Genomic DNA, 27,971 nt, shown 5'->3' on the forward strand with positions numbered 1-27,971 from the left:
GGTAACTCTGAAGAGCAGCAGACACCAAACCGGTTCTGTGTTTGCTGTTGTTAGGCCCACCCGCCTGCCCGGGCTCTTACCTGTCCTTTATTTCCTGCTTTTTCAACCTCAGCTGCTTTGTGCGGCACAGCTGAGGTTGAAAAAGCAGGAAAAAAGTGGCTTTTCAAATGCTGCGCACCTGTGCGCAGCGCTTTTCAGCTGTCCAGGCAGCACGGTTTAAGGTTTTTTACACACATGCATGTGCGCGAAGCACACATGCGCAAGCAAAACGTAGTCACCAAACTGGTAGTAACATCGGTTGAATCCCACCCCTGGAAGGGGAACTCATAAAATTTGCAGATGACACTAAGCTGGTAGGAATAGCCAACACCCCAGAAGACAAGCTCAAGATCCAAAAAGATCTTGACGAACTTGAACAATGGGCCCTATCCAACAATGTGGAGAAAAGCAAGGTTTTACATTTTGGCAGGAAAAACCATATGTATAAGTACAGATTAGGTGTGACCTGGCTCAAAAACAGTAACTGTGAGAGGGACCTTGGAGTCCTACGGATGATCACTTGAATATGAGCCAGCAGGGTATAGTAGCAGCCAAAAAAAGCTAATACAATCCTTGGTTGTATAACCAGAGGCAGAGAATCAAGATCACATGAAGTATTAGTACCGCTTTATAAAGCCCTAGTAAGTAAGGCCATACCTGGCATACTGTAAACAATTTTGGTCACACTACAAAAAAGATGTTGAGATTTTGGAAAAAGGTCAGAGAAGAGCAACTAAGATGATCAAAGGCTTGAAGACTCAAACATATGAATAGCTGCAGGGTTTGGGAATGGCTAGTCTAGAGAAAAGAAGAATTGGGTGACAGTATTCCAATATTTGAGGGGCTGCCACAAAGAAGAGGGGTCAAATTATTCTCCAAAGCCCCAACGGCAGGACAAGAAACAATGAATGGAAATTAATCAAGGAGAGAAGCAACCTGGAATTAAGGAGAAACTTCTGAACAGTGAGGACAATTAACCAGTGGAACAGCTTACCTCCAGAAATCATGGACACTTCATCGCTGGAGGTTTTTAAGAAGAGACTGGGCAGTCATTTGTCTGAAATAGTATAGAATATTAAAGTAGGTGGATATCTTTGCAGAAGGCTTAGTTTTAAAACCTGGATAATCCTAGAGGGGGAAAAAACCTTTTCTCCCTATTATTTCATTGAATATATCATGTTATCCTTAGAAGTGAGCAAATTAACACAAGTACGGTGATCAAGTTATGATTTCTTTGTTCATAGTCCCTATGTTGATGAGTATATTATGAGCTCGGGAAAGGATGCCACTTTGTTCCCTAAACTATTGATACAGATAGCTGTACGTAAGTAAATAATAAAATATTGTAAAAGGAAGAAACATGATTTTTGCCTATCTTTGGCTCTCCTTGAATAGGAAGCCACCAAATGATGCTATATACGGTATTGTAAAACATGCTGAAAGTCCCTCACACACAACTTACCACTTTTCATGGGGTTAGATGTGATAGAATAAGATAGGCGTGAGGATGTTTTCAAATCCATATTTAAAACTCTTGTTATAAAGTTGTCATCTTCCATCATTTTTTAAAGTAACCCTTAACATAGTGAACTCTTTTCCCCTGTCATCACAACCACCTTAGGAAGTAGATTCAGTTAAGAAAGAATAATTAGCTCAAAGTCACTCAGTGGGTTTCCATGGTTGTGGACGGATGAGAATCTGCTTTTGCCCTAACCCACGCTTGATCATACATCATACAGCTCTTCCAGCTTACAACCAGTTCTTTGATTCTACAGAGTCTAATTCTTGTACTTGAAGTCTATTTCTATTTCTGCAATTGAATACTGAAATATTAGTGATATTTACATCTTTTGAAGATTGCCATCAGCTTTGTGTTGGTCTCATTTTCTGCTATTGGATTCATGATTCATTATTTTGTGTTTGTTTTTTTTATTAATTTTTTATTGGAAACTACTAGTATAAATAACACAAATGCATCAATTATTTATTTTCATTGTAAAGTACCCAGTGATTTGACCTAAACTGTAAAAAAAAAATTGCAGCTCTCCTTGCTTATTGATAAACGCATAAAACAGTGGTTCCCAACCTTTTTTTCGCCCCGCACCCCTAAAGAAATTTCACTCGAACCTCACACCCCCTGAAATAAATAATAAATAAAAATGCCAACATATAGCCAATATCCTATTATTTACCTGGACTTTTCTCGCACCCCCTGGAATATCGTCTCGCACCCCAGGTTGGGAACTGCTGGCATAAAAGTACCACTATATTTGGTCATCAGTTTTTTAGAAGATAAAATATTAAAAGCATAAATACACTTTTAGAAAGAAATAAAGAAACATCTTCCAAGACCTAAAGAAAGATATTCTGGCATAGTCTTTCAGAGACTAAACAGCAGTTAGTCTATAAATGTTTATGGCAGAGTAAATTTGATTTTTTTTCCTAAAATAGATCAGAGCTACTATCACGAGAATATATTATATGAAACTTTAGAAAGTACAAACAAATATAGAGCTTATTGACCATATTGTTTTTTTTAAAAAAATAGTCATCTCAGCATACTTGTCAGTTCTTTATTTTTTTTTTTAATCCCTAAAGACTAGCACATTTACAGCATACATGGACTGGGTGAATTAAGACTATACAAAACAGTAACCATGTGTTTATGATATGCCAATACTGCTCCAAACAAATAAATAAAATAAATGCAAAAAGTTTTAGGAAATACAACTGTGCTGGAACAAAATTATGTTCTATTTTACAGCAGCTATACATATTGTATATAAATGAAAAATTCAAAGGCAGCAGTGCTGTGGCTGCTTTTACAGAACATGTACAGAATAAGCTTGGCAGTAACTATATCCTTTTAATGTTTCATCCAAGAATTGTACTCAAAAAGGTTAGAATGAGATTCATACAATAATAACCCCTAATAATGGATTTTCTATGGCAACAAAACAAATATTTTGGAAACATCATTTGATGTTTTCTATATGGATATATGCTTTCTTCGGTTCCCATGTTTTTATTCAGCTATATTTATTCTCCTTTAGGGAAATCTATGCAAAAGAAATGAAACCAGAATTTTGCATTTGTCACTTGTGATGCAGCATTGTACACTGAAGTCCTGTTCTTAGAAAGGGTAGAAGAGAAATAATTACTCAGAGAATTTGGGAATTGCTTTAAAACACAGTAGAATATTAGGTTTTCACAGCTGTAAGTCAGTATAGTACTGTAAATCAGAATGTAAAATAAAGAGCTAACCTAACTTAGAATGGCAGTAGCAAAATATCTTCCATGGCATACATTTTGCAGCACTGACAGGTCTGAAAAACCTATAGATTCCTAATGCATATGAGCTAATGGAAAGATGTTCACACTAATCGAAATAACAGCAGAACACAATTTCCTTCTCATATTACAAAATTGGGGGGTGGGGGGCACCCTAATTGCTTCCAGGAGATGACTAATGAAGGAGAATAATCCATTGTGCTGGCAGCAATCACTGCAATTAATCTTAACTACTTTTGCTGGCAAGTTTTAATGACAGAAAATTTAAAGTAAAACAATTGTTTCAGATCCATTATTCTTTCTTGCCAAGGCAGTGTTTAAAAGGTGAATTATATTAAGTATTTAAAATATAAATACATTGTACACACAGAAGGGTGGCAAGAGGGTAAACAGAGAAAAAAAATTACACAAACTAGCATATATCAAAATGTCACATTTGAAGTTTTCCTGAAAATATAAATTTAACCACCACCAATTTTACAGAATTCTGCCATTTAATATATTATACAAACGCTAAAAGCAGTGAAAAGAAAGAGCAATAAATATAATTCAGCAGAATCCTGCCCCTGGCTGAAGCATCATCCTGGGAAGAAGAAGAGGAGGGAGAAGTAGGAAGAGTAGTGAGATGGCATCAGGCCTCCCCATCCCTGCCCCTTATGCAGCTGCTGCCTCGGGAAGAAGAGGATGGAAGACCAAAGATATTCACAGCTGCAGAGAGATACCTTTAGCTAGCTAGCTGCAGACTGGAAATTGTTCCTCGTTGTTCAGTGCCAGGAAATCTCAAGAAGGGAATATATTCTCTATGCAAGGTCCTGCCCAAGTACAGTTTGGAAGGAACAACTTTTCATGGCAGCCTGATTTGTATTTTGTTTTAAAGTGTTTTGTAGCTAACTTTCTAGATAAAGGGAAGCTTACTTGCAAATCTCAACTCTTGTTGAACTTCACTGTCTTGCCCTGTTAACTCTTAGCTACTACCAGGAATTCCATCAGCAACAGATATGGCTATTTCTTTGCCTGTTAGGTGACTTGAAAGCAGTGCTCCCCAAATTTAGTAACTTGAAGATGTGTGAATTTCAACTCCCAGAATTCACCCAGCCCCAGGAATTGAAGTCTGCACATCTCCAAGTTACCAAGTTTGAGAAACAATGCATGATCAATTAATTTACAGAATCCTGAGGGATCCGGATTGTTTAGTACATATAAGAATTAAACCATTAAGCTACTAAAAGGCAGCATTAAAAGAAATGTATTGGGTCTGAAAAGAACATACCTTCAATAAATATAAAGTGCAAAAAAAGGCAGAATAAAGTAAAATATTTGAATGGCAAATGCATACCAGATTCTTTCTTGAAAATTGCACCATTTCCCCCTTTTCATTAAATGGCCAATAATGCTAACTTAAGTAAATTCCTCAAATATCAGTGGAATTTAAACATGCTGGGGTTAAATTGTTAGAATGAAAAGTTGGAAGGATTTCACAACCTGCCTACAGCTTCCAAAATCCATCCAAACGCTACTTCTGAACTGCAGCATTTCAGAGGATAAACATTTACACCCATAAAAAACACATACAGTGACTTATTAATCAAAATTGTTATATATTAATAGTCATTTGATGAATATTCTACTCTTCTGTAAGTATGAATATGTACTGGTACCACTATATTTTTCAAGTGGTAGTTCATCTTGCTTTTAAAATTTGTTACAGGAATAATAATGAACAAAGGATTAAGTTATAGTTTAGCAATGCCAGGAGGGTGTTCATGGAAATTTGGGAAATGTGGGGAGAAGGGGAATAATAATGTTCCCCTTTTCTGTCAATTCATTAACCTGAAATTCAAATTCTAATGTTCTGGAACAAATTGTAGACTACTGAGTTTCAAAAATTAGTAATGGGTACCGGAAATATTTTATATAAAACGATATATTCAAACTAGGAGTTTCAACAGGAAAATGAGGAACACTGATTTCTGTAAACTAAAGTGCACCTACATTCTGGATAGGATCTAACAAGCAAGCAGAAGTCTTAAGTGCATAGGACAGTTTTTCTATGCAAAAACATTCTTGTCATTACAAGAAGGAACTTTTGTATAGACTGGTTTGCACCACATATCACTGTGGAATCAGCTAACTCACAAGGAAACAAAATAGGATAAACTGACAGTGATTAACATTATTATGATGTGGAAGACACAGATGATTCAGCCCAATGAAGTCCTTCTGCAGGTAAAAATCCACTTCTGTTTTGTAGATAGATATGGATACCATACCTTCTGTTCGGATTCATTGTTTAGGGCTAAGTAATGCTTTACTAGATGCAGACAATATTTTCTTATGTGCAAGTATCATTTCCTTGTATTTTAAAAGGGTTTTAGGTGTTGGAATGTAATAGGTTTTTTCCTTACCTGAAATTATCACCTTTCAATCCACTTTCTAAATCAAGTCAAATAGGGTTATGTGTCAGTTCCTGGCTCCTATATAACTTTTTTATATAATAGTGTTCTAATAAATTTAAATCCCCAACTTTATATCTTAATGCACTGCTCTGTTTTTAAAACTGCCTTTTCTTCTACTTGTAATACCTGTTGTACTTGTCAAAACTCCTCATTTCCAATTTATTTACTATTTACAGCACTGAGGTTTTAAAAAGTATTATGAAAGTTTTAAATAAAATCAGTATAAAAATGAGGGAAACAGCTGCCTAATTCACAAAATCCTCCACAGTCTAGGAATTATCTTTCTTATTTAGGCAAGAGATTAATTAACTAATATATGCAGGCATCTTACACTGGGCAATCATTACATTAGTTTCATGTTATAATTATTCAGCACGTAATTGTTTTCTTTCTATGGAATTCAATTTAACAAAATTACATGCTCAGTATTTCCTAGTGAAACATACAAAAGCATTTTTTATGACATTGTCATCAAAGTTCATATACTAAAGTTGAGTGTATTCACATATTTTAACGGAACAACTAAATTACAAGACACCATAATCCTATGAGTCAACTTTTCCATAAGTTCCTTCAGGAGGCCTGTAATACTTGGGGAAAGCCTTCAGCTGCAAGGAATTAAATGCATATTTGCGACATCCAACATTCTTCATTGTATTTTCTCTTCGACAGCCCTCACTGGGGAAAAAGACAAGCACAGAAAAGAAAAAAAATGACAGCAGTAAAACAAAAACAAAATTACCAGTATTTTAATTAAAATGAATGGAGTTAGCGATTTCATTTCAGTAAAATATTTGAATTCATAATTAAGTAATAGGTCATTGATGGTGTACATAAAAAAAAATGTGCCAAATGGACTCTTGAACACACTTGCAAATCTAAGCAAGCAGGAATGGATTTTTTTTTTTTTTTTTTTTTTTAGGAAAAGGGGATATAGAGTTGGCAAATCTGCCAGCTCATCTTCTGAATCAAAGGGAACATTGGCAGTATAACAACACTTCTGGAAGATTTTGCCACAGGAAAAAAAATGCTAGCACAGCAGTTTTATCACAACATTTTCAATTTGGCTCTGAAATCTATTGCACACTTTCCTTCAGCAAGATTGCAAAGGCCATTATTATGAGATATACATACATATACATAATTACATAAGTAATTTGAGTTCTCAAAATATACTTTCCAAGTTTCCTTCTTTGGTTTCTCTAAACAGGAGATGACAAAGGAAAATGAAAGCTACAGAAGCAGAAGACAAAAGTATACGAACATGACTGAGATATTATTTATTGTAAGTTGACAACTAAGGACAGCAACATTGAACATGCTCTGAGTATTAACTACAACAGTTTTGTTTCCAAGATGCACTGAAATGTCAATTTATAATAATTTAGTAGTCCAATTATCAGTACAATGAAAATCTAGTCAAATAAGATTTTAAAATATTGTATTGATTTCCTGGGTATGTTTTGCTGATATTTATTATACAAATATAAATAAAAGACTTTAATTTGCATTATCTTTTATGGATTACACTTATATTCTTACATTATTAGGTCTGACTGACTACATTTTATTTTAAATGTATGGGTTAAATAGTCAATTATTTGGTGTAGTTATTGTATGTAGTAACAACTATTTATATATTTGGTTTCAGCATCATTGCTACCACTGGGCATATTTTAAACAAAACTCTCCAGATTTATGAGAGGAAATGCATGAAATAAAGATTCGTGCATTTCTTGATTTAATAACTTGTGATGTGTTTGCGTGTATACATACATACATACATACCTCTATACACACAGTCACATACAATTTTAACTCTAAAGCACTCTAGTATATTTAATTCCACAATATAAGGCAGGACAGCTCAGTTTTTCAAACCAGCCCCCCAAATGTATTCCCCCATTTATTGAAATAATATGTGTACCTCAGTAAGAACTACATTCCCTACATAGAAAATTCTGACTTGGATGTTTTTCTCGGTGAGCTGGCTATTTGTCAACCCAGCATTACTTCCTCAAACACAAGATTGCTTTATGTACTGAACTCTATTCTCTTGGGAAAACAGGTGATTGCTACTTATTTTTATTTGCAAGGCCACACAGATGCATGCAATGGTCAAAGCCTACATTTGGAGTAAGTGATCTTGTTGGATAAGCAAAGGAAATGGTGGTATAGAAAAGATTATGAGGTGAATATGCCATAGAGCATGCTTAGTTTTGGCATTAAATGATCAATATATTGCTAATAAATTTGTCATATAACTTGTTAGTGAATAAGATGTAACTACTGTGGTTTAATTAAAAAAATAAAATAAATTGTGGTTCAATTTACAAATTGAACATTGTTGTGTGACATCTACAGGAAGTGTCTCTTTCATTACCTACCCTGCTGCTGGCGAGTGAAATAATCATGCAGTATAATTGAGCCCTATACCTTTCACTGTAACAGAATCATATACCTATCAGGAAAGCAGCTACTGTGCTTCTCTGTCAAGATTCAAATCAATCCAATCAAGAACACATCTACATCTTATCTGTGCAATACAATTTGGATGTGATCTAACAGTTCAGATAAACAGTTCAGATAAACAGGATGTAGCACAACCAAATATTAAAGATTTTTATTTATAAGCCTTGGAGCTACTTTTTTAATACCCAGTAGTTACCTGTGTGTGTGTGTGTGTGTGTGTGTGTGTGTGTGTGTGTTTAAATGCTTCTAAAACATATACTGATGTAACTTATAAATGCTATCTGGATGGGAATATATACATCATTGTATTGGGTGAATAAATATTATAATGATAGAAATTAACATAATTCTATTACAAATTGAATGATTAGGAATCAGGATATCATTAAAATACATTTGCATCTTTCACATACTGTAAGATTTAAAGTTTAGCATTAACCCAAAAGAGCTATTAGTGCATTTTATGGCAATATTTAATGTAAATATTAATTAACATGTGATAGCATTGTATCACACAGATTATAAAAATAATTTTCCAATGATTTGAATGGAATTAGATGATTGTTAAGCTTACTCTTTCCATATATTCTTTCTTTTTTTATGCAGTAAGAAAGTAAATGTATAAATATACTGACTCTATATTATGTGCAGCATACTGCTTTCAAGTTCATTTTTAAAGGGCATAATGTGTTTCAACAGTTTTTTGAGAAAACTAACTCCACAGTTTTAAGTATTGATGATTGTAACACTGTAGAAGTGATGCTTGTAAATCAAAGTAGAATGATGCCTTAAACAAATGTGTAGATGAATATGTTACAAAGCTCCCCTTTTTTCTCCATACCACTTAAATATGAAAAGCAAGACTGACACTTTTTTAGGATATACAAAAACATTAGAAATCTTTTTAGACATAATTTCTTTCTCTGGATAACAAGAAACATGTGAAACAAAGCTGTATGTAGTTATAAAGAAATGGAGGGGAGGTGGATTTGAATGTCTAAAATAGATGATACAGAAACTAATCTTCAGGTTGATTAAACCACTGAGGTAACAGGCAGATGTTGAACTTACATTACAAGCACTGGAAGCTCAATGACAGTGTAAGCACTCAATACAATTCCTTTTCATAAAAGGATCAGATGTGTATTTTACAAGTTTAGTACAATAGAAACAAAATTGTAAGGCATACTAATCATTATTCTTGGCAACAATGCTATGAGACGTTTTTTGACAAATCGGTATCAGGTGGCAATATATATTCTGGCACTTTACTGGATTTTTGCTTGGTTTGTTTTACTTCATTTGCAACGTAATTTAGCCACCAAGTATGCAATGCTCAGAAACAGCCACACAATCAGTAAATTGGGGCTTAGAGCTAATAAAGGAATAGAGTAAAAAAGACTGGGATCTAGCCTGAAATCCCGGAAGGGCACCAGGCCACACAAGTTCTTCTGGATGACTACCTCCCGTGTTCCAATACTGTGAAAAGGAAGAGGTTTGGGGAGAAGAGAAAAGAAACAGAAAAAAAAAAACCCCACAGACATGCAATATATGTATCAAAAGATAAGAAGAGAATCAAGATGGCAAAACAAAAGAGAAAAAAATTGGGTCAGGAAGAGGAAAGAAAATAAACTTTGAAAAAATCACAACAGAAAGTAGAATGTGTGAGGGTAAAGAATAAGGAAATATGCCAATTTTTCAAAATAATAATAAAAGGCGCAATTACAGAATAAAGGAGAGAGAGAGAGGATAAAAAAGAGAAAATAAGAAAGAATACTGTAGTCTACTGAAAATAAATACATGTATGTCAAACTAGAATGGTTTTCCATGTTCATTTTTCTCATTTGGCTAAGCGATGTTCCATGCGGCTGTGCCATGCTTTCCACATGCTGGCAAAGGGAACACTGAAAAGCAAACTGAACATGAATAACCATTGTGATATTTGACCCTTTCAAGAATGCTTCAATGCCGGGTATATTGAATTAATTCAACTATTAATGTAGTGAAAATCTTCCTCCTGAAATAGCTAGATAAAAGTTGTTTCTTAAAATGCATGGCAGTTTAGTGGCTTAAGAATAATAATAAATCAGACAGATGTCCTATTTCCCAGCCTAAAATATATTTTAAGAATGAGTAGAGAGCTTAAAAGTTTAAGAAAGTAAATCTATCTTCTTTTTTGGTCCCTGATTCTGACTTTATTCGCATTGTTATTTATTCACATTGTCAAAAATAAAGATATGGTATCATGTGTACCAAAAGGCAGGGGAATATCTACATGAAGCATTTATTTTGAGGCTTTCAATGAATGTTTTAGAAAATTAGCATCTATTTAAATAATATTTTATTAAAAGATGTTAAATTGAAACAGAAGAAACAGAAGAAATATTGACTGCTAAACAGCTTTTTTCAAACTCAGATCAACAATTTTTAATTTTTGTATTATCTGTATTGCCAGAAAAAATTGCTTTGTTGTAAAATAATGCCAAAATCTAGCAATTATTTTGTAACAAGAAAATAAAAATAGATTTCCTACTGTTAGGTCTACTGTGTAGCATCATCCACATCAATTCTATTAAGTTTCATTTCCTAAATGCACAAAGCACAACAACATGATAACTTTTTCTCCAGAACATATGAGCTAATAATGTTTGTTGAATTCAACTGGTCCTTGATGTGAACTATATTAGATCTCTATGTTAAAATATGAATGTTATCAGAGGAACAATTAATGAAATGATAAGAATGAATCTGAAAATACTTTCTCTTATATTAGATATACTACATTCTTAAACTGCTGGCTCAATGTGAAACAATTGCAATTGCACTTTATGAAATTATGAAGTTGCTAGATAGGATTTATGGAATTAGAAAACATTTGCTAAAGTAAGATGGCATTGTAAGTAAGTTTTAAAAATAATAAACCATTGAAGGTTTAGAAAGGGTCAAATAGCAAAAACATATAGAAAGGATAAGAGGATTGAACATTTGTGAGAGCTTGTGAGAAGACACACAGAACATTTACATTCAGCAAAAGTGAATGTTGAAAGCAGAACTCTGTAGTCAAGTTAAACTATGATTAAACACTAAATCTGGATTTCTTATCCTTTCTTGCTTCATATGTAAAACTGGAACTTTTCAGCAGTGCTTGAAATAATGTATTAGATTTTTATTTAAAACAGAAACTGAAATCTGTGAACATGTCAGCGATTTCAGAAAGCAGACAAAGATTAATTGATATGGCCAAGTATGCCAGAAGGTTGTGATGGAATTGTTTGCTGTATCATGAAACATTCATAATGGCAATTCGCTGAAGGGGCAAACTATTGTCTGAGGAGTAAGCATAGGAAACCAATGCAATCTGCAGATGTTTCTCCTTAAATTCAGTTGATAATTCTGCATTTTCACTTCTAAGGAAAGCAGCAGCCTTGACAATGTTAGTTATGAAGCTTTCATAGCAGTAAAGCAGAAAGATCTACATGCTTAGCAATTTCTTTCTTTATAGTTCAATTCCAAGGAAGTGGTTTAAATGATTTCAAAGTCTGGATCTCAGAGGACTCAACAATGACAGGTATATGTGTAAAGAAAAGCTGAATCGTATAGTTTTGAATACTCATCTGCAGTTTACAGGGCTCTGGGGTTAGAAACAAGTAAGCGCAAGCAAACAAGATCTTCTTACCTCCTCATACACTCCAGGGCCTGAGTGAAAACCTGTGGAGCCATTCCATGTTCATGTTGCAGTATGAGACATTGCTCCAGAGTCACCGACATGGCAGTCCGATCCTTGGCACTTTTACAGCTTGTAAATCGAACACCATTTAGTCTGCGGCAAATCTGGGGAAAAATGCTTGATATTAGTTCCACTGTATCGTAGGACAATATATATAGTATTACTCCAGAATTACTAGGAGGATCTCATTGCTAACACTGGGGTGAGATTAGAATTCAAGAAATGTACAATTTATAGTCAGTCTTGAATTATTTTAGGTATGATTATGTGCTATCAAGTTGTTTTTGACTCCTAACAACCAATCTTTTCTATGATGAATTATCCCTAGCCTATTATTTCAAATCTCCCAATAGTGTACTCATCATTACTATAACTGAGTTCATCCACCTGTATTCATTCATACATACACACATTCATACAGTCTATTTCTGGAGAGAGAACTTTCCAGATGTCAGGAGTTATAGCAGAAAAGGCACGCCTCCTAGTCCCTGCCAGCTGACACATCTGGGACCCGTATCATGCCTTGCTGGTGGTTGCCCTGTTCTTCTCTTGGCTTGCATTTTCCCCAGCATTAGTCTCTTCCAGAAAGAGGGTCTTCACAGAATGTGCTTGAAGTAGGAGAACTCTGAAATGATTTGTTCGGTAACCCATTGATCTGTGTTCTTGGCTGTCCACCGTATTCTCAGGAATCTTCTCCAAAATCAAAGGTTAAGGGTGTCAATACTCTACCTATGTTGCTTGTTTAAATCTTAACTTTTGCTTTCACAGAGTGACACGGGGAATACCATGGTTTGCATGACTCTGATCTTTGCAGGTATAGACGTATCATGGCATTTGAATATATTTTAAGCCTTTCAATACTGTTCCACCAAATCCTAGTCTGTGGCACATTTCGTATCCTCTTGTTCCTTTACTGTTCATTGATGATCCTAAAAAGAAGAAGCTATCCATCACTTCAATGTCTTCTTCTTTTCCTTCTTCTTTTTCCTCCTTCTTTTCCTCCTCCTTCTCCTCTACCTATTGTCATTAGTTTAGTTAGACACAGATATGCTCTACAGATATTGAAGGGCAATTTTCAATACATGTCATATTTACAGGGGCCATTGAACAAAAAAAAAAAATCCTCTCTGTAGAGCCCAGATTGCCTACTTCAGCCATGGAATATGGGCTTCCAAGTGTCAAAATCTACAGAATGGTGAGTATAACTTCATGATGCATGCTCCATCCCTTTTTCTATATACATCAATGTCATGCCCAACTTCTTGTAAATGTTTAACTCTCTTGTGAACCTCACTGGTCAAGCTATAGCATTGCAATCCTCAGTGCCCATCATTGCCATTTCTATCAGAACAAGGCAACTGGTAACAGCACCCTCAGTAGAAAATGGGCAGGCTCCTTCTTGGGCAGCCAAGTTGGGAACAGTGTCAATAGTTTAACAGCATTTTCTTTTTAAATTAGGGGCTTCCCAATGAGATACTTCTAACATTTCTGGAGATATCTACAGAAACTACACAATTATGATATATGTAGAATATATGGAAAGCCAGTTTGGTTTAGTGTTTAAAGCAGGAGACTGTGAGTTCTAGTCCCGCCATAGCCATGAAAGCCAGCTGGATGACTTTGGGTCAGTTACTCTCAGCCTAACCCACCTCACAGGGTTGTTGTAGTGGGAAAAATAAAGGAGGAAGGTGTGTTGGATATGTTCGCCATCTTGACTTATTTGCAAAAACAATAAAAGTTGGATATTAAATCATCAAATATTACAATAATCAAATAAATGTACTTTTAACATCAAAATTAACAAGGTAGAAAAAGCATGGCTTCTGGAATTCTCCCCACCTCCTTTATGAACAGTGACCACTGCAACTTTTGCCTTCATCTTTGTATAATAAAATAATGGGTTGCATCTGCATGTGTATATATGAATCTGCCCCTTTCCCCAAAGGTTGTGCATATGCATTTCCTACATACATAAATGTCTAAACATGTTTCTATATTTTCCTATATTTCTTCTGTATCGTGTTGTGGTTTGTGTATATGTACGCAATGCAGAGTACAAAGCAGGCTGCATATATTCCACTATGAGTCATATGACAGGAGGGAGGGGCCTTAAACTGAAGCCATCCCCAGCATTCCAAGGCTTTGCCCATCTAGGTTTCCCATTGGGACAGACTGGGGAAATCTTGTCAGCAGGCCCCAACCTTATCTACTCCATACTGGCTTCTTCCTCATATCAAATTTAGTCCTGTTCTATTTCCTTTTCAGATAAATCATATATAATCCTGAAGCCGTTTAAATAATCTCCAGGATTCTGATGAGTTAGAAACATTAAAAATGGTCAAAATGTAGCCATTTTTAATTTGTTTCTATTTTCTGATGCCCAGCTGAATTTATGCAGCAGTGCACAGAACCTAAAATTTTGCTAAATCTAGGGGAAATCACGCCACAATAGAACCAAATTTCAAAGTTTATTCATTTTTCTGCTTATTTTAAAGTCAGAAAACTGGAAGGATAACAATGGTTACTATAATGCTCCGTGTCTTTTTGGTCAAGGAAACAACATGGCACAACAACAGAGAACATGCAGGGATCTACAGCTTTCTGTACAGCTGCTTATTCTGTAGACATGACGTTGTCATGGGAGATAAATGACAACATACTAAGTTAACTTTCTTAAATCTTACCTCAGCAGCTTGCCAAAGAATATCAACATTCTTATTTTTTCTTGCATGTACATTCTGACCAAGGAACCTCAACAGTTCAGGCAGGCACGTTTGACTCCGAGATCGAGGTAGACCTGGAGAAAAAATAAACACCACTTAACAAATGCCCAATAGCATTTTTTTTATCTGGGAATGGATAGGTTATGTTTAGAAACAGACAGTTATTGTCATGGCTGCATTTCTCCTATCCAAGCTTCATGAGCTTGGCATTAGCAATTGGGGGAGAGGGGTGATATTTGAATGTAAGGAGGAAGAAGTGGGGGATGAATAGAGAATAGAATAGAATACTTTATTGGCCAAGTGTGATTGGACACACAAGGAATTTGTCTTGGTGTAAATACTCTCAGTATACATAAAAGAAAAGATACATTCGTCAGGAGTCGAGAATCATAAGGTACAACACTTAATGATAGTCATAGGGTACAATAAGCAATCAATCATACTAGGAAACAGTCAATATAAATCATAAGTATACCAGTGACAAAGTCATACAGTCACAAGTGGGAGGGGATGGGTGATAAGGAGTGATGACAAGATTAACAGTAATAGTAGTGCAGACTTTGTAAATAGTTGGACAGGGTTGAGGGAATTATTTGTTTAGCAGAGTGAGAAGCTTCTGCCAACCCAGGTCAACTATCGGTATGCAGAACTGGGAACCGAGAACCTGTTTCCTTAACAATATACAAGCATGTAATTTAGACATTTATAGATTACCGGGAGATGCCTGACGGGGGAAGAGGAAAATTTACTTTGTATTGTTTGCATGGGAAAACCTCAGATTTGGTTTATGCTATTTCTGTAAGCTTCAGTAAAGTATACTTTTGGCAAAAAAAAAAAAAAAAATGACCAGGAGTCTTTCTTTGCCAGATGACTGAATGGGACAAAGTTATGTTTTTTAGCAAAATCATAGAAATTCAGTAGAATTTAGGAAATCTGAACTAGAGTACATAAAACCTACGGATCGCACAATATTCTGTACTTCGGGAACTGGGACTATACATAATAGGAATTCAGAAGCTATTCCTGCACGTCACATCAACTGATGTGTTGTTGCATCTGATACAGTTGAGCTCCATGAAAATTGATACTTTTTAATAAAATGTGTTAGTTGGAAAAAGTACTACTAGATTCCTTCAGATTTTTGGGGATCACCTAGGAGGGTCATGGGCACTTTTTTGTAATGGTTGAACTTCCCATTAGAGGGAGAAGATAGGAAAAAGAGGTTTGGTAAAAGGTTAGCAGCAATAGTGAAAGGGGAGGTTTTGTATTCTAAATTGTAAGTTCCTTGAACAATATTACTAAAATTAATATAAATGTCCCTTTTCTTATCCACAACTGAGCATAGAATTGATTTAGTCCAGGGGTTGGATCCTACCTGTTCAGTCCAGTAGCTCCGAAGAGGAGCTGACACCGAACCGGTTCGCTGGGATGAGGTTTTAGTCTACTGTTTGGCCCTCCCGCCTGCCCAGGCTCTAGGCTGTCCTTTAGTGGCTGCGTTTTCCTCATCAGCTGTTTTGCACGGCACAGCCGAGTGCCGCTCGTCAGCTGAAGAAGGTAAATGCTTGCCGGAGCCGGTAGCGTGCACGTGCATGCAGCACGCGTTTGACGCGCATGCGTGCGCTCCCCAAACCGATTGTTATGCCAGTCAGATCTCACCCCCTGATTTAGTCTCATAAATGTGCTGGCATCATCATTGCAGGAAGGAGACTGCCAGCTACTTAAAACAAAAAAAAGCAGCAGATAAAACTAGAGTTATACTTCTTCATTTCAGTAAGTAGGTCTTGAAAAAGATATTCAAATGCCATGACTGTCGAAGTGACCTACAAAAATAAGAATCATGCAAGCTATGGTATTCTCCATAAAAGTGAAAGTTGAACTATGAAGAAGTAGAATACGAAGACTGAATGCTTTTAAAATCTGGTGTTGGTGAAGACTCCTAAGAATATCATGGGTAGCCAAGAAAACAAACTAACAGATCATTGAACAAATCAACCCTGAGTTCTCACTCAAGACATACTTGACTGGGCTCAAATTATCCTACACTGGACATTATGAGAAGCATTGGAGCTTTCTGAAGAAAGTTCTAATGCTGGGAAAGGTGAAGGAAAGAGGCAAGGACGACCATCAGCAAGTTAGGTGGACACTATTACTGTGGCAATAAGTGCAGCACTGGACAAATGAAAGACCAGGTTAGGGATAGAATCTATCAGGGGTGTCAAACTGGCGGCCCACGGCCAGATGCGCAGCCCACGCTCACCTCAAAGGTCTGCAAAGGGGAAAAACTGTCACGGGATGGCAACGTGATGCCGCAAGTTTGATACCCGTCGGATAGATTGTCATGGAAAATATTTATATGGTCACTAAGCAATGAGTTGATGATGCATATCAATCAATCAATTTCAACTGGAATTGTATTTTGGTTACTCTTGGTATCTACATGTGTCTATGGCCACACAAACACTTCAGCATCAGGGTTTAGGGACTGTCCACAGGAGGTTGATACTGTTCCAGTTTACCAAACCTAACTGATTTTTAATTGTTTTGTTAGCATATAAAAGCAGACATTTTCTTGATATAAATTGTGTTGCATACAAATATCTGTAATTCACACTTACAGTCTTCAGGCAAAACTTCTTTGAACTGCTCAAAGTAGGAATTCAACCGTACTAAGCTTTCCATGTTAATAATTTCCTGCAAGGAGGTATCACCAAACCTTTAAAAATTTAAAGGGCCATATTAATAGAGCTTCCAAACAAAAATGGGAGAACATCTGCAAACTTTCAAATTGTTCTTTTCATTTCAGTTATTAATATTTTAACACTTGCCTTAAACATAGGACAGACAAGGTAACTCATTTATACAAGTGTTTTTAAATAGGTTTTAGAAATTATTGTGATACTAATTTTTAATTATTCTATGTTTAGTTATTCTATAGTTTCATAAGAACTTTGCCCTAAAATTAAGTAGTAAAAATACTTATGTACTATAGATGAATCAATTTCAAATGCCATAGACTCTGCCGGCTTATCAAGAAAAAATGTCTGATTGATTTCTACTAATAATATAAAGGAACAGATGCTCCATTTAATAGCTTGTTTACTGTTTCTTTGAAATAAGGTGTTTCCTTAACACAAGGAGATCCAAATAGAAACCTTGACATATTATCAAAGCCATCAAAGCAATACAATGAATTCTTCTATCTTAGGTTTTGCTATAGTTTCTTTGAAGTGGCAAGCACCAGATATTAACCCTTCGGGGTTTCTGATTCAAAGGACAAAAAGAGTCTGGCATATATATGGGAACACTTTAAAGCAGCTGTGATTTTCCTGCGATTGCATGGTTGCCCTTTAGAGCTGAGAAACAATCTTGGCAAAAAGATATCTTATTTATTTATTTAGGTCTCCCTGCCCTCCACTGTCTCCATGCATGCTCCAAATCACATGATGCCTTTTGAATATGGATACTGCATGATCTACTGGATAATGTTGCAAATGCCTGCAACTCATTTTAAATATAATAGCACTAGACTATAAATAGTAGAAATCTATGTATTAGACATATAACTACTGATTTCAAAAAGGTTTTCATGTCATTCAACTTCTTCCTGAGCTATCCTTTAAATAACCACTTGGAAGTTCATTCAGTATATATCTAGAAGGAGGAAAACCATGTCATCTGTTGTCTGTTAAGCATGAAATATTAAAAAAGAGAATGTGTAGGCATATGTACTTTTCTGCTAAAGTTTGCTGTTCGTTGATTCCCACGTTGAAGAGTACTGGTTGAACTCTCAGCAACATGCCACTCTGGATTTCACGAGGCAAGGCATCAAACAAGGTGCTTGGTAGTGGAATCCTCACATTAAATCCATCCCTAATTTAGACAGGAAAGTTGAAGCTAATCAAGCAATAGTAATATTTTCAGAAAAGCCCCTTTAAAAATATATATTTAAGGCATACGGTATGTTACTATCTAGGAGATTGCTAACAATAACTAAAATCAAAACTATAAGCACTCTAAGCATCTCCATTCCTGGCAGTTTTCAGAAAGCAATGGAAATACAGTATAATAGGGAGAACTGAAAGACCTGGCTTGAATGTCATATCAGCCCAAGAGTCTTAGCTTAACAAATCATGTTGCACATGAAACGCACATTGATATAAACAACCTATTAAGTAACGCTTTACTCATAATGAGTCAATACATTAACTACTACTATATTATAGCTACATGTGCCCAGACAAGGTCAAATCAGGCCAACTTTAAATCTACATGAAAACTCACTTCTTGTCCTCCTTTGATTATTATAATATGAATTTCCTAACTTTTTCTGGTTAGTTAGTAACACAAAACTAGAATGAAAAGGCTAGATCATACTGGCTGGGGAATTGTAGATCTCTTATAATTGCTGAAGTTAAGAAATTCTGGACTAGATGTATGTCTGTGTGAGAAGACTACATTTCCTCCTCAGAATACTGAACAAACCACTTTTGTTCTTTTCTTGCATACAGTACTAATAAATGTATCTATTCCTTCTACAAATCCTTATCCAAGAGCTTCATTCATAATTTAAAAAATGATAATGTGGCTTGCATTTTATCTTACATAAGTAAAACAGATGGTCAATTTATGTTTACATCTTTACAAGAGTAGCACATTGGTATAAACAACCTACTAATGAACACATGTTCGAAAATGTTCCTTATTAGGGAATAAATTTCCCCTTTCTTTCCCTTCCCCAACCATTCTCCATTCCCACTCTAATTTTTTACCGATTTCCTGTAATGACTGGCAGCATATCAGCACATGCACTGGAAGTGGCCTGAGTTACTTTAAATGTTACATTTCTCAAGTCCATTATTCCCACACTCATATCTTCTAGCATAGCCAATTCTTCTCCTAAATGAAAAAATGAAGATAATATTAATATGATTAGAAAATATATGTTTACATTTATTGCCAACTATTATAAAATAGTCTTCTTCAAGACAAGTTGAAGCCCCAGTGATCCTGAATAAGTTTGTTTATTTTTCTTAAAACAGGAGATAATGTCTTTTCAATTTCTTAGTTAACTTGTATCTCTGGAATTCCCTAAAGCAGGGGTCCCCAATCCCCAGTCCATGGACCGGTACCAATTCACAGCATGCCAGTAGCCGGACCGTGCAAACAAGTGAAGCCCCATCCACGAGATGCAGGCAGCACACGAAACCACGCTCCCTCCTGTCCGCGGAAAAACCTGTCTTCATGGAACCCCAAAGTATCTCTCCAAGCACTAACCAAGTTTGAACTGCTTAGCTTCTGAACCTGGATAAGGATGAGCTAAGATGGCTGTTCACACTAATTGCAATACAACAATCCTACAGTGTAACAGGAACTAGCCATGCTTTTGGCTCCAACATCACATCCTCATACTAATAGGAGCCCCCAGTTTCATGAATAGTGAGATGAGTGGCATATACACTTAATAAATAAATAAATACAATAAAGCTGCCACTGCACTGATAGCTAACATGGAGGCATTCCTCTCAGACTTGCAGAGATTTGCAGTTCGTGCCATAAGCAGAAATTAAGCCACTGAGAATTGCTTCAGTTATTGAGATCAGCAGCATATAAATTTAATAAATAAATAAATAAATCTAATTCCCATAATCACTTGTAAGTTTGGATTGACATTTCAACTTTAACGTCTCCATTTTGCCAAGGCTTTCAGCTAGAAAGAGTTGCCATTGTTTGAGATAACACAATCCAAATAAAATTAATTTCAACAAATCCAAATATTTAAGTGCACGCCAACATAATGTTTTGTCCGTCCTGCTGAACTACTCTTGTAAAATTGCTCTTCTGTTGCTTGAAGAACTTATCAGTACACACCACGCTCATTACACAGTTTCTGAATTTGGACCCTGTAATCATTGCAAGCATTTTTGATTTTTAGCTGCATTGGATTCTGTTGACTGATTTAACATTAAATTGTATTTCATGGTTTGATTCTAAGCCTAAAAGGTAAAGGTTCCCCTCCCACAAACATGCTTTCCGGCTCTAGGGGGCAGTGCTCATCTCCTTTACAAAGCCGGAGAACCAGCGCTGTCCGAAGACGTCTCCATGGTCATGTGGCCAGCATGACTAAACACTGAAGGCGCACGGAACGCTGTTACCTTCCCACCAAAGCGGTCCCTATTTTTCTACTTGAATTTTTACATGCCTACTTAGAGCCTTTTTGTGTTTGAATAAAAAGACCTCCATTATCTACACATATTTCATTAAGTGTAACACTTCAAGGAATTAATAACTCTGCATGCTTTCCCCATGCAATGATCTTTACCGTAAGTACTTAAAAGGCTTTCAAATTGGGCCAGCAGACCAATGGTATACAGCTGCCTCAGGAATCCATTATCATGCAGGCAATTCCTCAGTTTGATAATGAAACCACAGATCAGGGCTGTAAGCTGCATGAAAGAATACAAAAAGAAAATAATTGAAGATACTTGCCAAGGTTTCTCAAGCTTACTCAGCCAATATGGCAGATTGCTTCAGAATGGATGAATCTTAAAGGTCATTAGCTTTCCACTGCAACCTGAAGACAGAATTGCAATTGTTTTTCGCACAATCAGTTTTATTGCATTTTTTGTTATGTTCATCCATCAGTGCATCTAGTAACTGCTTTGGGAGATTCAGAAGTGGGAGATTCAATTCACCTGTGCAACCATTTGAAACTCAGCACAAATACCTATCTAACCTTTGCAGTCAGCATAATTTTATTAAGTTACGTTTTAATGGATTTGTAAATGATTGTTAAAAGCTTGTCTGCCTCATACTTAATATTACTGAAAACTGACTGAATACTCTCAGCATTTGGTCAACTTTGTCAAAATTGTAAATGGATATCATGAAGTAATAGGGTATTCTATGGGTAGAGTATCACCACTCAGTGCTGGTATCCCAAATTAACAACTTCTAAAAGGATAACCCCAAGGTCAAATCTCCAAATGGCCTAGCATCCCTTTAGGTATATAATTCCCAAATGTCCATGCCATCACTTCAAGTTCTGATTGAAGCAGATTAGAACTCAGTGCCATTATTTTAAAATTTGCTGGTTAGTTCTATATATTTGGTATACTATATATATATTTGGTATATTTAATACTGCATGTAATAATCTTGCACCAAGGCTTCAGAACAGTTTCAAAAGCAGGCCAATATGTGATATCCCAACAATGACCATATTTTTTGGAAACAATAAAGGTGAAATCTGAAAGTGGGGCAAATATGAAAGAAGTTTGTAAAGATAAAAAAATTGTTTATTTTTATAACTTTGCTTTACAAAGGAAAATGCAATAGCAAAACCAAGTGAAATTGTACAAAGATGCACACTCTAATAAAAACATCTCATATTAAACATTATACGTACATTTATTTTAAAGAGACAATTCAATTGCCATATTTTTCACATGAATATGAAAGATTATGCATTAAAGGGTACCATTTATATAGTAGAAGTTAAATGAGCAAAAAAAGAGATGGCACAGTGGTTAGAATGCAGTATTGCAGACAAACTTTGGCTACGGCTTGGAATTTGATCTTGATCGGCTTGAGGTTGAATCAGCCTTCCATCCTTCTGGGATAGGTAAAATGAGGACCCAGATTGTTGGGGGAAATATACTGATATTGTAAACTGCTCAGAGTATGCTTGTAAAGCACTATGAAGCACTATATATGTCTAAATGCTACTGCTATAAAAGACAAAAGAGGGTTTTTGAAAGAATAAGTCTAAAATACAGCTTTCTTATTATAAAGTTCTGTCCTTTATAATAAAGGACACATGGATGTTTTAACTATCCCAAATGTTTATCACTGCAGTTATCTGGTTCCAAAATTGCTAAAGTGCTCTAGGTAATCACTATCCCTTTTGGGCATAATCACTGTTTTCAATATTAATCCTCCAAGCACAAATCCCAAAGTCCAAAACATACATTCCATGTTTTTGCTTACAGTTTGGCAAAAGACCACATCCCTCCGGTACTGAAGGCTTAAGCAAAGAGCTATGGTGGGGGCACTGTCCTGCATTAAAAGAAAGACCATTGCTTTCTTTGCTTTGTCACTCATCATGGCCACACAGTCCGTGAGCGTTGTTAGCAGAGGATAAAGAGCCTCACTCCATTCACCTACAGGTCAGAAAAGAGAAGAGAGAGCAGAGACAAGCAAGGCACTTCTGTATGTTTATGTATTTGGCTTTTAAGTACAATTTAAAATCTCTTGAAGGCATCTAAGAATCCCAAGACTGCACATATCTCAGTCACAAGACCAAATATGGTCTATCAGCTGTGTTCAAACATGATGATAGATAGACAGATAGTTTAGACTTAGAGTGATCATGAACTCAAGATACTATTATCCAGTTTATTTTGTGAGAAAGGCTCTCCCCGCCCCCCAAAGTCAATGTAGTAGGAAATTTACAATCAGCAAAATATGTTAGTATTAGATTAAGAGAATCCCTGAGTTTTTTAAGTACAAATACAATGAATGGAGGGGAAAATATACATACCTGGGTTGGATTCTTCAGGAGTAGGACTGCAATCTGCATAAAAATGGAGGTGTAACATGCATGATTAAGGGGCAGCAACACATTTTAAAGATAAGCAACTGAAATGCTTAGCACAAGCAGTCTCAAATATTTGGAGAGGGGTATCAATTTAGACAGGAATGGGCCATCTATGACTATAGGGATGCACATTTCCTGAAACTTTTCTCAAAAGCCTTCTGCAAAAAAAATCCAAGAACAATATATCACAAGTGCTCTATAGGAAAAGGCAAAGGAGAAGAAAGGAGAGAATTAGCATAGAGTGGGAAAAATGGGGAGGTGAGAAAAACAGAAAATAGGTGACTCAACTGATGTTGCTTCTAGCCTTGTCCATTGTTTGAATAAGCTCATTCATAACTGACATGCACTCTTTCAAGATCCTCTTCTGCTTAAAACACACTACACTGCTAGTAGGTAGACCAAAATCCCTGTGCTACCAATCACTAGGAAAAATACAGATGTATCATATTGGGCCGTATCTCATACACCCTACAGAGTTTGAGCCATCAGCTTCATGGCTTACATTAGAAATCACTAAATAAAATAGCAGAATACCAACTATTTTGGGTGTACCAAATAATCCAAGTATACATCAAAGACATTTTTAAGGTGTGCGCCTGAAATATTTAATGTGTACAGTTCAAAATTTAAAGAATAAATGTGTGTTTGTGAAGAAAACTCATCAGAAACCAAAGATTGAATGCAAAATTTATCGGAAGTGTTAATTCAGGGGCAAATTCAATTTCATTTCAAATAGCCCTCATTCAGGCTCTGTAACAGTACAACTGACAATCCATCACATCATTTTTCCACCCTTTACGGATGTTTTACATTCTTCTCCAATGTTAAAAAATTGTTTACAACTTTCAGCAAGAAACACATTTATGGAGCTTTATTAATACTATTTAACTTATATGTCTGTCTTTAAATTTTTTAATAATAGTTAATCTCACTACACCAAATTTATTGATGGATTAGAAGTATACATCAGCAACTTAAAGAGTTGGCAGGAGGATGGTGAAAGGGAAAATCTGTTAGTTTGCTGCAGACAAACTAGAATCTGTGCTTAAAGTGCATTCATAAAAATACTATTATTCTAGTTTCTTCCCTACCTACTTTTAAAATTTCTAAATTTTTATAAGTTTAGCATGTTGTCAAATCATAGGTCAATTACATCATTCTAATACTGGCAACTCTAACTTATGAATGTTTGAGTGATTTTTTTTAATTTATAGTTTGCTGAAATATTTGTCTCAAAATGTGGGCAATTAATAGGTCCCAAACTCTGATACAAATAACAGAGGAATTTAAGTCCAGCAGAATTTACTTTCCTATTATATACCATACTTCCCTGACTCCTCTTCTTTACTTTTGAACTATGATTCCATAGGTCTAAAATCAGTTTACGCCAAAAAAATAAAAGCTAACATTTAAGTGATAATAATCCACCAGAATCAATCCACGAAATACCTTTTCATAGATGGTAATGGATCATAATATACTATACTGGTCCAGTGCAGGTTGGTAAAGAAATGTTTTTTACTTCTGGGTCCAGGGCTGAGTGACTGGCCTAGCCAGCTTCTGTGCCTAAGGAAGATAGGAACTGGGCCTCCCTACTCCTAGTCCAGCACTTTAGCCATTATATCATTCTATACCATGATAGATAGATAGACAGATGCCCAGATACCTACATATTATACGACAAGTTCCTTGGGGTTATTGTATGGATGGAGAATGGAAGTGAGGATAAGTGCAAATTCAGGCTGGAACTTTATATGATGGAAGAACATTAAGGTCAGCATCTTATTATCTTCTCTCATAGGAGAATATTTTTTTGTTTTGTTTTTAATGAAGTGATTGCATAAAAGTTCGGCTGTCACTTGCTAGAGCAGGAAAACATTCCACAAGTGACATTGCATTATACATTTAGTATTGGAAAATATTGTTCGAAAGCTATGTGAGTTTATGTCTAGTTCCAACTGCTGAATTTAATTTTGTAATTTTATAGCAAACCTTCAACTAGAATAAAAATAGTATGGATAAGGCAACATTAAAAAACTTCTATGTTTATTGTTCTGCCGGCATGCTGATTTTTACAATTTCATATTATAAACATTACACCTCTATGCAAATTCACACTTTAAAAAAATCCTACAGGGTTTAAAATACGATTATGCATTCTCTTCCTAATCTTCTCACTGGTGTGTTTTTAAAATAAATACTGCCTACCATGACTTCAGCTGTGTAAATATCAAGTTAAACAATATCCTAGCTTAGCATGTGATGTTACTCTAATATTTTAGTATGCATTGATTATAGTTTAAAATATTTATTGGGGGGAAACTTTCAATTTTTATACACATTAGTATAAATGTGACATTGACTACATCCATTATTTCAATGGTTATCAAACAGGGCAGTGTCAGAAAATATTTGATATAAAAATATTCCATGACCTAATACTATATACATGATATTGCTCTAGTTGGGTGGGATTCTTTTTCTAATTACCCATCTGATATATGAGATTCTTCTTAGAAATTGTCTTTATTAACCTGATGTCATCAACAGATTATGCCTATATTTTGCACAGCTTCACAATAGAATCAGAATGTATATTAAAATTTTAATATAATAGCTATTTGCACATTAATACACTATTCCATAGATAATACATTATTCATTCTTCCATTCTGCTAATGCTTAATAACATATAAAAACTTATAGAATTCTGAACAAACCATACATATCCTGTTCTATAATAATAAATTAAAAGAGGCATCTCAGTTATTTCAAATAATGTCATTTTTCTATTTTGACTAATAATTTATTGTGAAATTACAAACACAAAAACTGTTGTAAGGAAACATAATGAAGAGACAATATAAGACTATAGGTATTTTAAAAATTATTTCAAAATGGAATACAATACATTCTTACTCTACATTTTGAAACATATTTATATATAATGTTATGTATTATTCATATTCTATACCCTGCACTACTCATAGAACATGACCAGCAATTAGGAAGGTGATTTGCAGATGACCACAACTTTAGAATAATACTAGAGTTTTTGTAATGAACATACAAGTGCTATAAATGGATGGATCTTTAAATGTGTTTAATATATGATTTAATCAGGTTTCCCAGATAGGTTTGGATGAAAAAGATTAAATACCTCTGAGCAAACTGCATGTTTCAGAGAATCTCTAAGGAAGCAAAAGTTGATACAGCCTCTACCTACCCAGTACAAAATTAGACATGGCATACTTCTGCAAATTTAAGTATATATTTAGTTTTTATGTGCATTTGTTTCTCTTTGGATTTTCTCTATTCTCCCTTGCAGTACTCTTGCAGCTCAGCAATATTCTTAAGTCTCCATGCATATGATATATTTGGAGATCTTCACATCGATTTTTGAAACATTTTCAAAGTCTGGGAATTTCAGATCAGTATCTTTGATCAGGGATTTTGAATACAATCAGGAGTGGGATTCTACCTGGTTGGACTGGTTCTATAGAACCGATTGTTGCTTCGGGACTTCCGGTTTGCAAGGGTGCGGCGGCGGCAGGGATTCGCAATACTGCGCGATCCCTGCTGCGCTCACTGCCAAGGTTCCCCCGATCCGCTTGGATCTGGGGGATATAGCTGCCCCGTAGAGGCAGCTGAAGACAGGGGGATCCGGATAGGGTTTGGGGGTGTCGCAGACCCTCCCCAGCCGGCAAAACCCCTTTCCCAAGGCGGAGGAGCGGCGGTCAGTAATGGCCGCCACGAAAAACCTGCAGCCGGACAAGATTGTGCAGGAGGAAGAAAGTTGGAAGAGCTGTGAAAGTGGTTTTTGACCGGGACAAAGCAAGGGAAAGTACCCTGGAATTTTGAAAGTTGCTAAAAATACATTGTTTCCAGAGAGAGTTACAAGCGGCGAATGGAACTCTAAAAGGGAAAGTTTTTTTTCTTTTCACTCTCCTTGCTAACGTGACAGCGGATGGAACCATAAGAGAAATCGGAAAACCTGCATTGGAGGTAACTAAATGCTGAAGGGATAAGGATTTCTGAACATTTAAAAAAACAAAGAATCTTTTTTGCTGTGAGTGGGAAGGGAGAGGGAAAAAATTGGAGCAGAACTTGAAAATAAGGAGAAGATTGCCTAGAACTCTAAAGAGTTATTAAACATTAATAAGACTTCTAAAAGATATATTTTAAATGGAACTTTGTGACTAAACTTTAACCCCAGAAAGAGAAAGTGAAGGAGAAAGTATTTAAAAGAAACAGCTTGTTTGGATTGCTTGGTGATTTTGGAACTTCTGAGAATTATCTCTGATTAAAAGCACTTGGGTGGTTGTTTGGAAAAACTTTTTCTCTCTACAATGGCATCACTTGTGGATGGATTGAAACTTGTATACCAAAAATATGAAAAAGAAAAGCAAGAAGGGAAGGATTCTCTTGGCACTCTTTTTCAATTTTTAGAAATGGCGGTTTGTACTTATGTAAAGCTGAATGCGCAACAGGATGACTGGGACAAAGAAGAAGCCATTTTTGATGAACAAGTGACTTTGGTTGGGGAAGGAAAGGAGAAAGAAAAAAAGGAAAAGAAGACTTTAAGACTTGGAAAAATAACCAAAAAGAGAAGAATAAGGTGAAAAGGGGATACTATGCTAGAAAACAACAGAAAGGAGGAAAGCAGA

The 27,971-nt window shown here is 35.6% G+C and overlaps 1 protein-coding gene across 1 annotated transcript in view; it reads right to left on the bottom strand.

Moving 5' to 3' along the window:
* Positions 1-2,598: 2,598 nt before the first annotated feature.
* INPP4A (inositol polyphosphate-4-phosphatase type I A) overlaps positions 2,599-27,971 on the bottom strand; it is a 105,387-nt gene continuing 80,014 nt past the window's right edge. Inside the window, exons 19-27 of the mRNA XM_087967691.1 lie at positions 23,248-23,280; positions 22,695-22,867; positions 21,028-21,151; positions 19,478-19,604; positions 18,438-18,578; positions 17,324-17,421; positions 14,670-14,782; positions 11,935-12,089; positions 2,599-6,464 (exon numbers count right to left, since the gene is read on the bottom strand). Of these exons, the coding sequence (XP_087823817.1) occupies positions 6,332-6,464; positions 11,935-12,089; positions 14,670-14,782; positions 17,324-17,421; positions 18,438-18,578; positions 19,478-19,604; positions 21,028-21,151; positions 22,695-22,867; positions 23,248-23,280 (1,097 nt within the window). The 3' untranslated portion in view covers positions 2,599-6,331. The remainder of the gene's footprint in view (positions 6,465-11,934; positions 12,090-14,669; positions 14,783-17,323; positions 17,422-18,437; positions 18,579-19,477; positions 19,605-21,027; positions 21,152-22,694; positions 22,868-23,247; positions 23,281-27,971) is intronic.

The sequence above is a fragment of the Notechis scutatus genome, chromosome 5 (genome assembly GCF_049901735.1).
Source record: "Notechis scutatus isolate UNSWTSFEM ecotype Mainland chromosome 5, rNotScu1.2, whole genome shotgun sequence".
Taxonomy (NCBI): domain Eukaryota; kingdom Metazoa; phylum Chordata; class Lepidosauria; order Squamata; family Elapidae; genus Notechis; species Notechis scutatus.